Consider the following 13490-nt stretch of genomic DNA (forward strand, 5'->3'; position numbering starts at 1 on the left):
GGATAAGTCTGGCCCGGAGAAGTTAAATGATAATTTACTCATAGAGTACTATCTAACATTTACAATATAAGACGAAAATGGCGTGTGGTCACCGCAACACTATACTAGAGTGTTTGAGGGAAGAGATAATGATACTCCTTTACAAACCGTGGGTACTCTCATGAAGCTGAAGAACTTAAGAGGAACAGAAACTGAAATAAAACAGTCGTTACTGGAAACAGGAGTTACACTGGCGAGAATTCCCCAGCAAGTGCCCCGCTGTCGCTAGCCATTGATGTGAGAGAGTCAAAAGCCAAATACCGTACCTTTTCAGTCGTTGTTGACCTTGGATATCCACTGCTGAACTATCATGGTACATTTCCGTCCCACTAAAATCGCCTCTATAATCGAGAAATAACGCACTATGGAGCATTTAGCTGCTTTGATACGAACATATTTTTGCTTGGCCTCACTCCAGACATCCAATGATCCTACCCCACAGGAAGTCACCCAATTGCACTCGTCACTCAATTTTTCACAGTTAACACTCACCGACACTTTCACTCTACTTTCATTACTCCCACAAACGATTCTGAGTTCCTAGCAAGATACGCGTTGAGTTTCGTTGTTCAATGTTCTTGCGATTCTAGAGTTACCACATCATCAGTCATATGTATACTCGGTACTATGTGTACCAGGTTATTCACATATGTGTATGCGAAAGTAATTTTGCTATTACCAGTTGTTTCTACAGTTTCTCCCTATTTTTCCACATTATTCCTACTTATTAATTTTTCAGCAATGTATTTAACAAATATACAAATTAGCATGGTCTATCTAAAAGTTTATATGCATATACCATAAAAAAACAACATACACTTTGTTTCACTACGAATGAATAAGAGAGGAACACCCATGAATAATTTATACTCAAGTTCGTGAATTATATTCGACCCTACAAATCAATCGTTTAGCAACTAGGCTAACCAGCAACTTTATAAATAGAATTTTTTATTCATATATATGTGGAATATATAAGAGATGCACATAGCTTCATTTCGCATTTAATAGGCTATTCATTTTTTTAAATGAAAAATACTAAGTTTATGAATAAAAATTTGACTGTACCGGTATTTGTGTCATGGAGACATGCAATAATGATATAGCAGCAAGTTGTAAATTTAGTGTAAAAACAAGAAAGTTCTCTCTTTGCCTGTGTGTTTTATGATAGGTAGTGGGTAGTTAGCACTGGAGTGAGATTAAGTGAAATTAGCCCCTGTATTGTTCAAAATCTTTCAGGGATATAGAAAACCTGAGTAGCTGCTCTCTTTCTTAGCGGAGAAATTTATGCTCACGAGGGTTTTAAGGTTTTATATGCTGCTCTCACTCAATAATACGCATTAAGTCTATATAAAGATATTTTATTCTACTTTACACGTTTTAAGAGACCATTACTCATTTCAGGAGCTGAAAGAAGAAAGAATGAATATCAACCACAATGTTTAGTTTCGCTCTTTCTGCTTACAGCTTGCTATGATTAAATAAGAAGCCTTTAAATAAAAAATCCTATTGAATGATATTGAGGAAATACAGTAAAGATATGTCGCTTACCATGATCCATTGGAAATGGCTTTAAGCCATCTAGTTCAAAGAGTTTTCCACCTATTGGCACATAGCTCACGAAATGAAAAGCTTCACCTGTATGACGACCAGTGATAACACTTGAGGATTTGTCTAAACGTCTTTTGGCTTGTGGCATAGCATGTGAATTATGTGCCCTTGCAAGTTCTGGCGTGTTACCTATGGCCCATCCCTGAAAGCAAAGAAAACATGCTAGTCGTTAACAAAAGCATAGTTCCCTCAAAAGTTAATTATCTTCCAAGAAAATTATTTTGCTAATATTTTATGTTAAACTAGCAAACCCGCACGTCCTGCTCAAGCGCAGGACACTATTGTTGTCTGAATGATTGAATTTTTATATATTAATCTCCCCTTCTCCTCCCTCAGGTTCTACCGTCCAAGTGAATATATATATATATATATATATATATATATATATATATAAAGGAAAAACTCCAGGCTCGAACGTCATCTATGTTGAAAATTTGATCCAGATCGGTCAGGTGGTTCAAGAGTTATTAAGTTTTATTTATTTTGTATATCTCTTCCCTCCCCTCCTCCTACCCTAAGTTCTACCGTCAAAGGGATATGATAAAAACCACCCCAGGTCCGAACCTCATCTATGTTGATAATTTGATTAAGATCGGTTCGGTGGTTAAAGTGTGACAAATTCAGAAAGACAGTCACATTTTTTAAACACATATGTCCCCCCTCCCCTACATTGACCTGTCAAAGTAAAATGATGGAAACATTCTAGGCATGAATCTTATCTATGCTGAAAGTTTGATCGAGATCGGTCGGGTGGTTCAAGAGATTAAGACTCACAAATAATAGTCACTTTCAATTTGGATCTGAAGTTTTTTGTTCACAGACATCGCTATTAATATATAGAAAGATAAACGCAATATCTTAGTTGCTTCTTTCTTCTAGTAATACGAGAGGCTACACAAAATGAAGTGAATAATAAAAATCAATTACAACTCATTTGTCTATAAAGTTGCTGTGCTTGATCCATATTACTGACGTTTCCTACCGTGTTAGCAGACATTTTTTAGGGAAGTAACGAAAGAGAAATAGAACTCCCAATATGGGGATAAAAAAGCATGAAAAACTGATTCAAATTCCACTACAAAGCATGGATCTATAGCATATAATGACTCAACAGACACTTCTTCTATTTATAAACTGAAAAGAATCTCCTAATATTTTGCTCATTTCTTCTTCATTTGCTCTTCCGTAAGTATGTAATTGTTTTGGTTGCAATGAACCTTCGGATACCTGAAGCTATGGAATTAATTAACTAATATATTTTGCAAGAACCCCTTGCCATTTGTCATCTAGAAAATTTCCATCAAATTTCAAGTTATGCTTTTACACTTGTTACACGAAGGTTTATAAACCATTTCTGTTCCATTTCCGACTTTTTGTTAGTCCAGAAAACCAGCAATAGTGGTAAGAGATATGGAACTCTCTGTGTGGTGACTACACGGTTTACAATTTAAAATCGCCTCTCGTTTGGCCCAAGACCTTCTGGGCTTTGTGCAGAGGGAGTACAAGTTGAGTTTCTTTATTTGTTTTCTAGCTGTTTGTGTGTGGCATAACTCGTTTATCTATCTATCTATCTATCTATCTATCTATCTATCTATCTATCTATCTATCTATCTATCTATATATATATATATATACATATACACATATATATATATATATATATATATATATATATATATATATATATATATATATATATATATATATATATATATATACACCGTATATATATCACAAAGGGTAGTTTGTTATAGGGGTGACTTTGTTTGGACGAGTTTCTGAATAATGATTTAGATGCCCCGCCTTAGGATATGTATTTTAACCAAATTACACGATAAAAACACAAGGTACGTTGTGGTCCAGTCATGTACCAAAAGTCATCAAAACGGTCCAGCGGTCTAGAAGAGTTCGCAGAGAAACGTCGCTAAATTAATTTATATATATATATATATAAAAGATGCTGCCTCGCCTCTCCCCCTTAAGATGGAAATTTTCAAAAACATTAAGATGCAGTTCTTATTATTGTAAATGAAGAAGTTATGTACTAAATTTCAACTTCCTAAGTTGACAGGGTCGTGAGATACTCAATTCTCGCATAAATTTTACCCCTTTCTTACTCCATCCTTAGATACATATTTTAATCAAAATAGTATGATAGCTAGGATACACCAAGGTCCTGTCATGCTTCAAAAATCATGAGAATCGATTTATTAGAAGTTCGCGGATAAACAATATACAAATCTGTAAAAAAAAATACTTGGTAGAGATACATTTGTAATCTATATATACGTGTGTGGAAGGATCCTTCTTCATCTCTCCACATAATCCCCATTGAGATTCAGGCATTTGTTTCACCATTGAACCAATTTGTCGAAACCTTTTGCAGAGGGCTCTGGCTCGCTTCACTTCTTCGTCACCAGTTGGAAGGAGACCAGATCGCTTATGTCGAATCTTAACTCTTCTGCACGGAAACGCAATTCGACTTAAGCGACCTGGTCTCTTTTTCTTGACGATAACGCCCACCCCCACTGAACACGCAAACACGGGTCAAATTTGAAGAATTAGGTGAGAACGGCTGCCCCACTCTTCATAAAATCAAAATTTAAAGCAAAGTTACTGCCATCTTTTTCCGGTGTTAAAGTCTGCATGCAAGGTGAACGTTTCAAAAGAGATGAACAAGTGAAGCGGAATGTGAAGAGAGTGCTAAATTGCCAGAGCCCTAATTTTTTGCAAAGGGTTTGGACAAATTGGTGCACCGGTGAGACAAATGCCTCAGTCTCAATGGAGATTATGTGGAGAGGTGAAGGAGGACCCATCTATATATGTATATATAGTTTACATATTTATCTTAAAAATAAATAGTTTACAGCATAGGGAAATTTATATACTGAATGACAGACGTATAAGATACACATAATATATAGACAGAAGATGATCCCCTTAAAACGGGAATTTTTAAAACGCTGCGACACGGGTCCATTTATTTTGATTCAAGAATTGATATAGCAAGTTTCATATTTTTAAGCTGAGAGGATCGTGAGATACTCAGTTATTCGCATAAATTTTGAATCCTGCTTCCCTCTTAAGATACACATTTTAATCAAAGTGTATAAAATCTTACGCAAGTGCCAAAAATTAATAAAATCGATTCAGCCATCTAGGAGTTGAGGGACAAACATCGCTACTCTCATTTACATTATATTACTTACTTACTTACTTACTTACACACACACACACATATATATATGTATATATATATATATATATATAAATATATAAGATTTTGTATCCCAATAAAACTCCCATTTAAATAACATCGGAATTTATTCATCCTCCCTTTACACCCCTTAAAAACTAAAAGTATTCACTTCTGACAATTTTTCTGTGGGTTAATCTCGGACGGCTAGAATCATGCCAAATTTCATCATTCTGATCCTGCTGGAAACATTTTGGGGTGTAGAAGACGTCCCATATAAATAACATGGGAAAGATTTTTCAGTTCCCCATAAAACCCTTTACAGCTGAAAATTTCCGTACTGAATTTCAAGCTTTTATTCCAAGTACCTAAAATATGAGATTATAGGTCCCAAAAACGCCCATTTAAATAACATGGGGAATTTCTTCATCGCCCCTTTAGACCCCCTAAAAACTAAAAAATTCACTTTTGGCAATTTTCCTGTCGGTTACTCCCCAAAATCTACAATCATGTTAAATTTAACCACTGCAGTTCTACAGGAAGTGCCCAATAATTCAGGGGTGTAAAAGGTGTCCTATATAAATAAGACTAGCAGCGTTCACCCCGCTTCGCTGCGGTCACCCCGGAACGCAATAAACTTTGTTACTTAGATAATTTTTACTTTTTCGCTTTCAAGTGATATGATAAAAACCATAGAAGATTGCACTAATGTTAACATTATATCGCCTGTCATTTATGTTAACCCGCCCCGCTTCGCTGCGGTCACCCCAACCCGCCCCGCTTCGCTGCGGTCATCCCGGAACGCAATAAACTTTGTTACTTAGATAATTTTTACTTTTTCGCTTTCAAGTGATTTATAGCGCCTGTCAGTTATGTTAACCCGCCGAGTCACAGGGTCATGCGGGTTGCATATAAATACGTTTATTTTTATACCTATGATGAACTAATAACAAAGGATTTGTACGTATGGACACCTGAATGGTCAATTATCTCAAGACACTGGTAATTGAAAATTAAAGTGATATGATAAAAACCATCTAGGGTCCACATCCTAACAACCCCCCAAAAATGAAAGAAATCGGTTCAGCCGTATTAGCGTGATGAGCGGACAAAGGATTTTTTGTACGTATGGACACCTGATTGGTCAATTATCTCAAGACACTGGTAATTGAAAATTAAAGTGATATGATAAAAACCATCTAGGGTCCAAATCCTAACAACCCCCCAAAAATGAAAGAAATCGGTTCAGCCGTATTAGCGTGATGAGCGGACAAAGGATTTTGTGCGTTCTCTTTTTTATAAATAAGATGGGAAAGATTTTTCAGTTCCCCAGAAAATCACTCTGAAATTGGCAATTTTTATTTTTAGTGATTTACTTAGGGAACGCTAACGAAAACGTACAAGCACACTAAATTTCAAGTTTTTATTCCAACTCCAAATACCTAAAACAAGACTATACGTAAAAATCATTTAAATAACATAGGGAATTTCTTCATCCCCTTTTAGACCCCTTAAAAATTGAAAATATTAACTTTTGGCAATTTTCTTGTGGGTTAGCTACTATCATGCCAAATTTCAGCTTTCCACGTCAACCAGCAGTATCTGTTATTTTATGTCAGTTCATGTAGTTTTACATATATACATGTATATATGTTCCAGCATAATTGTGGAACACGTCGACTAAAACTTGGCACACGTATGACTCGCACAAATAAAAATTAAATCTTTTGAGTTCAATGTCCCACGATTATGCCCTTTAGGCTAAGGGAGCGAGGATTAAAGCAAGTGACTGATGATGTTAGACTTGGTGGAATGAGAAAGTGGGAGGAAACTGGAGTACCCCAAGAAAACCAACGGACACGATGCTGTCCACCACAAACTTACTTGCGCGGGGATCGAACCAGGGACCCCACGCACCAGAGGTAAGCGCTCTATCACTGAGCCATCGTGCTCCCCTGTATGACTCGTACAATCTGAAAACAAATACATTGGGGGAAGAAACAACCTTAGGGGTGGTGGAATGTAAAAACCATTAAAAAAATTAGTATCGAATCCATAGTCTTAGGGGTCGCTGAGATGAACAGCGACATCCCGACGTCATACTGTAGGAGCAAGTCAATTCTAACACCCCAGGGTTAGTATTGGGTAACATATAGTCAAAAACGACCGATATTAATGTCGAGTCCATAGTTTTCGGAGTCGCTGCGATGAATAGGACATTATCGATGTCGTTTAAAGCCCAATTTCGGCCCATATCGTCACGGGGTGAGAAAGGACGAAAATGGAGTGACCGAAATGACCGACATTAGTCTCGAGCCCATAGTTTTCTGAGTCGCTAAGGTTCTTGGTGACACTCCAGATGGAGCCAAAGTTTAAGCAAGAACGGGCACGCCAACTGGCCCAGGTTTACTTCCCCCATTACAGTGAGCCTCGGTTTTCTAGTTAACTCCATAGCGATTCCCCTAGTAACTAGAGCTGTTACGATATGACTATTCACACTCATTCCAAGTCAATACGTTGCCGAAAGTTATCCCGATCTTGGTGACAAAGATACATTTTTAGAATACTATATATTACTTTGTTCTAGTCCAAATGCTTTAAGTTTACGAAAGGAACTCATTCAGACACTCCAAAATGTTGAAAGGTCGCGAGAGGTTCTACCACACATTTACAGATACTGTTGATGACTTGAGCCGTTCCATCTCAGATTCGAACTATCAGAAAGTGAATCTTCTGATTCTGAGCATAATAACAGCAAGTACGACACCAGTTTCACGTCAACTAACAGAGGAGAGAATATTTGAAGGGTAAGGGGAAAAAAGAAGGAATGTCACAAAATTGTATTTTCGAGAAAACGACGTTTTAATATTGAAAACCACGTATAAAATGAATAGGGTTAGTCAAATGTTTTGCCCTTTTCCTTGGACATTTCTACATCTACGAATGCATGCATATACAGTCAAATAGTACCAGAAGTCATCAACAGATAGTGCAAAGCACCCGTTAAAGCACACATATGGACATTCCTTGTTTTTTCCCCTTACCCTTCATTTGTAATTTGGATTCTCCACTCAAATCTCAACCCTAAAAAACTGCCGGCACAACTACAGTACATCAAATAGATCGTGAGCTCAAGTTTGCGAATGAAGGGATGAAGACAATGTTGGGTGACTGTATTCTATAACAGTCTACTCAATTCGAAAATCCTCCTGAGTATTGACGTGTTGACTTCTTTCCACTTGCACGAATTGACGACTATTGGCACATTCACTGAAAACTCAGTTGTTGACTGTTATGATAACATGTTACAAGCGTCATCCTCAATCAACCTTCATGTTTTACATTTGTCTGCATCCACTTCTCAGGGTTACTTGGTTAGCAGACTGGGATTATAAAAAACCTTAACGAAATACTTAACTTCGATGACATTCTCAATCTACATGGTAAGGGGGAAATGCAAGGTCATTGGTACTTAGTCACCTGCGACAAATGAACGAATACAATAATCTGCGTTGATTCAGAAAAATAAAATCAAAATCATTCTACAGGAAAAAAAAAAAAAGATTGTGAATGATTTCAGCGATTTCCTGAGTTGTTATCGAAAGAAGATAGGGCAATGTATGCCTTTGTTTAAGCTCATTCTCGATAGCCGCAACACATAATCACAAAGTTACAATCCTGACTGCAGTGCTTTTGTAAGTCGTTCTGTAAAATAATATCTCAAAATCGGCCTATTTACAAAAAGGCACTCATGGTTGAAGACATCCCTGAAGTCTGAACTTTGTAAGCTTACGAAATAATATCTATACATGATTTCCGAATATCTCACCTTAATTGAGTGATTAGGACTGAATAGTGTTCTTTTCATAAGTTTTCCAATTGATGTTTTCCAATGAAAAATAACATTTCAAATAACTGCTTGAACATTTATAATACACATCATAAATTTTGATTTCGTTGTCTAATTTCTCCTAAGATTTTTTCTGGCTTTCTAAAGTTTGTGTCCCACTTTCCTGCCATTATGCTCAGAAACTGTGTATTTAAATGAGTGGTTATATCAGCGTACTAGCAAGGACTTGCGTCATGAAAATGCAGTCGAATCTCAGCCGACGGAACACATCTCGGGAACGTTTCCTTCGATTCTAGTTACTACCTAACTATTATTTTCATAAAAATATTATATTTTGATGGAATATGAATTTTCTCTCAGGGTATTTAATCTGAGGAATGAATTCAGAAATGGAATGAATTCACCACATCTTATATAAATAAATAACATAATATAAAATAAACTAAATAATAAAACAACTACAATTTTCCTAGAAATTAAAAGTTTTGCATGAAACACGGCTTGTGAAATTCCTTTGAGGCTTCACAATGGAGATTATTGCTTGGGGTTGACATCGGTCAGGGACAAGGTGGTCAACCCACCTCTCAACTTTAAGAGTACGTTTCATGGTAACTTCCTCATGTATGTGAGGTGACGCCCCCGGAGATCACACTACCTGGGGAAGTGGGAAAGAAGGAAGTGGCCTGGGACCTCTATGTTACGTACTATCTTAGCATCTATCTGGTGTAAATGAGGAAAACCCAGGACAAACCTCACTCCGGACCTCCTGGGACCGCTTGCGCCAAAAGCGAGTGTGTTAGTGACTGCGCTACACGGAGCTCTGACTGGTTGGTGACGAATGTTTTCAAGGGTATGGTGTTGGAAACTTCCGACTTATGACCTTTAAATTGTACTATATATTAATAAAGGCATTGTTGAAGGTGCTTTAATAGTCGGTATGACCTGGAAATGTTGAGTTGTAATTATGAGGGTGGCGAATAATGAACCTCAGAGAGTGTCTAAGACTATCTATAATTCTTATATTCTGTGGGAGGAGGATTGCGGTCTTTAATGACCGTATTCTATATATTTAAAAGTCACCGTGACATTTATATTTATATAAAAACAGAACCATAAATATATTAACAGGAATATTTTGCTCATTTTTGAAAAAACATTTCCGGAAATATAACTTGTTTTGCATTTGAGCTATTATATATATATATATATATCCAGGATGTTAATGAATTATACCGACAAACTGTAAGAGGTGATTTCTCACATCAAAATAAGAAAAGAAATTCAAATGAACATGTGAGGAAAAGTGTATACTTCCAGAGCTGGGATTGAAATGATGCAAAAGCTAAATTTCAACACGCGCTATTTCGAATTCGAGAAATAACGGAATGGCGGTCTATATCAGCGTAAAGGAAGTCGTACATGAGCAATCCAAAATGTATATATCAATTTCTAAGGGATTCCATACAGATTCCCAAACTTGCTCTCAACAGAATTGTCAGATATGTTCAGATTTCAAGAAGGGTCCAAAGTATGCAAAATGTACGCCTTGACATGGACACGGAACGCTTCGGCAGGAAGTCGGAAGTGTTAGGAACCGCCAGCTCCATGGTTCGTCGTGTTCGGTATAACGCGTGCGCGATGTTTCGTCACGGTATATTTCACATTTTTCACCTATAAGTGTGAAACAAAAAATCGCACCATGCGTTTTTCCAAGCACGACAAACAGTCTAGTGTTGATCTTAAATCAAGGTTCAAAGAATTAGTAAATAAGAACCACTGTCCATATACTTACAGAAAGAAAACAAAATGTAAAACGTATGTACTTTATATTTAAAAGTCATATAAAAAGGGACAATGAGAAATATAAATTTTTAAAAGATAAAGGAAAAACACTCGAATTATTATTAGTAAATTAGGTATATTCTTTGAGTCCGCCTATATTACATAGTTCCTAATATGAGACAGAACACAAATAAATTATTCTTGCTGACAATGAGTGACAACTTGCGAAAAAAATCCTTTACAAAGTGAGGAATTTGGATCATATGTCTTATTAACATGATCGTAGGAACAAGAAGTTCCAAACATGGAATGAAACATCTTACTTTTCGATACTATATAACATCTTTGTATTAATATAAAACACCTTAACCAACTTACCTTATTTTCTGGGTTCATACCAGACGTATGAGCCTTCAATCGACTTAACGTTGCTCCAAGATGTATTCCCTGACAGTTCAAGAGAACGGAAAGTAATGCATGCGTAGCGCAACTGTTAGGGACCATCTGTAACAAGACATATAATTTCTGAAGATAAGCAACATGAACAGAATTACAAAACTACGATTAATTTGGATGAGATTACATGTCCAATATCAGGTAGATTAACTGGAAACATATCTTCCCTGTTTTTCCCAAGAAACATTATAGCACAATGTTTGCTGAACATAACTCAATTAAAAACGATAAAAATCTAAAATTCACTAGAAAAGACCTTATTCAAATCAATCCTGCAAATTAAAGTCTACACGAAATATTTTATTCGTATGGTGGATATACTTTTCAAAACAACGTAGAAACCACTGGAATAATTCAATAATAATGTTGTTAGGAAACAGAGGCAAACAAAAAAAATTAGAAAATCAAGGACAATATATATATATATATATATATATATATATATATATATATATATGAAAATTTAATTACTTACTTTTCAAAAGACGAATTATATATATATATATATATATATATATATATATATATATATATATATATATATCCTCACATTTATGTGACGGAGTTACCTTCTAAAAATATTAGGCATATGTTTGCATCGTTATTTCAATATTAAAAGCCTCTGATTAACAATTGGCGTTCTAAATTCATACTACACTATAAAGCAGTGGTTCCCAATCGTGTGTTACACAGGCCCATAGGGTGTGTAGCGAAATTTTACAATTTAAAAATCATGAAGCGTTTAATAATTACTTAAAAATCAATTTTGAGACAGGCTGTACCAGTCAAAGTCTCCAGTGCCAGTCACAATGCTTAGTATTACATAGAGTAACTACTTTATAGAAACTTATAGTATTACACCATTATAGTTTATAATATTATTAATAACAATCAAACAAGTCTTAAAAACAGGTTGAGAAATATTACCATAAAGGATACAGTAACATACGATTAAAGTAAAACAAAGGAATACAAGCCTGGGAATGTTCAACAATCACCATTTAGTTATCCCAGTTTTGCGTTGCCGTCACGCAACTCCGTTTCTCGTAGTAGTAGGCCCCCGCGTATGCCCGAATGACTCATCCTCACTCTCTTTTACGACCAGGGTGAAAGGTCAATGACCTGGCCCAGGGTCAATGACCTAGGGGTACTTAGGACCACCCCCTCTAAATTTTGGCAGGGGTACCTTGGCCCACCCCCTAAATTTTGGCAGGGGTACATAGGACCACCCCCCTTAAATTTCGGAAATTGCCAAATCTAAAAATTTGGTGTGGTAGCCTAGGACCATAGTATGTACCTCTATCAGTATTGGGTGTCTATGTCGTTCCCTTTCATGGGTAAAAAATTGCCAAAAATTCAAATTTTGGGGTTTTTTGACCTAATTTATCCCCTTTGATGAGGTGTTATTACCCTATATAGTTATATGAGCGTATACAGGGGTCCATTACCTTTCATAACATATGGGTATATTAATGCACCCCTTTAAATTTTTGGGAGGGGTACCTTGGCCCACCCCTTAAATTTTGGAAATTGCCCAATTTAAACATTGGGTATTATAGTATAGGACCCTAATATGTATCGTGATAAATTTGGGCGGTCCACCTTGTTTCCTTCTAGGGGTACAAAATTGTCAAAATATAAACGTAAGCAATACGTTATACCACGTGTTTGGTTTTCGACCTAATTTATCTCCTTGGATGAGGTCCTATTACCTTATATAGTTATATGGTCATGTATAGGGGTCCATTATCTATCATAAGACATGGGTACATTGGTGCACCCCTTGAAAAATTTGGGAAGAGTACCTTGGCCCACCCCTTAAATTTTGGAAATTGCCAAATCTAAAAATTTGGTGTGGTAGCCTAGGACCATAGTATGTACCTCTATCAGTATTGGGTGTCTATGTCGTTCCCTTTCATGGGTAAAAAATTGCCAAAAATTCAAATTTCGGGGGTTTTTGACGTAATTTATCCCCTTTGATGAGGTGTTATTACCCTATATAGTTATATGAGCGTATACAGGAGTCTATTATCTTTCATAAGATATGGGTACATTGGTGCACCCCTTTAAAAATTTGGGAGGGGTACCTTGGCCCACCCCTTCAATTTTGGAAATTGCCCAATTTCAACATTTGGTATTATAGTACAGGACCCTAATATGTATTATGATAAATTTGGATGGTCCACCTCGTTCCCTTTTAGGGGGTACAAAATTGCCAAAATATAAACGTAAGCAATACGTAGTACCACGTGTTTGGATTTTGGTCGATTTTATCCCCGTTGATGAGGTCCTATTACCTTATATGGTTATATGGGCGTATACAGGTGTCCATTACCTTTCATAAGACATGGGTACATTAATGCACCCCGGGAGGGGTACCTTGGCCCACCCCTTAAATTTTGGAAATTGACCAATTTAAACATTGGGTATTATAGTATAGGACCCTAATATGTATTATGATAAATTTGGATGGTCCACCTCGTTCCCTTTTAGGGGTATAAAATTGTCAAAAATATAAACGTAAGCAATACGTTGTACCACGTGTTTGTTCTTTTG

The 13490-nt window shown here is 36.3% G+C and overlaps 1 protein-coding gene across 1 annotated transcript in view; it reads right to left on the reverse strand.

Annotated features, from left to right (window-relative positions):
• caly (ubiquitin carboxyl-terminal hydrolase calypso) overlaps positions 1-13490 on the reverse strand; it is a 218206-nt gene that overhangs the window by 157105 nt on the left and 47611 nt on the right. Inside the window, exons 3-4 of the mRNA XM_081762552.1 lie at positions 10857-10982; positions 1591-1792 (exon numbers count right to left, since the gene is read on the reverse strand). Of these exons, the coding sequence (XP_081618678.1) occupies positions 1591-1792; positions 10857-10982 (328 nt within the window). The remainder of the gene's footprint in view (positions 1-1590; positions 1793-10856; positions 10983-13490) is intronic.

Source organism: Thermobia domestica, chromosome 6 (assembly GCF_964235325.1).
Source record: "Thermobia domestica chromosome 6, izTheDome1.hap1.1, whole genome shotgun sequence".
Lineage (NCBI taxonomy): Eukaryota > Metazoa > Arthropoda > Insecta > Zygentoma > Lepismatidae > Thermobia > Thermobia domestica.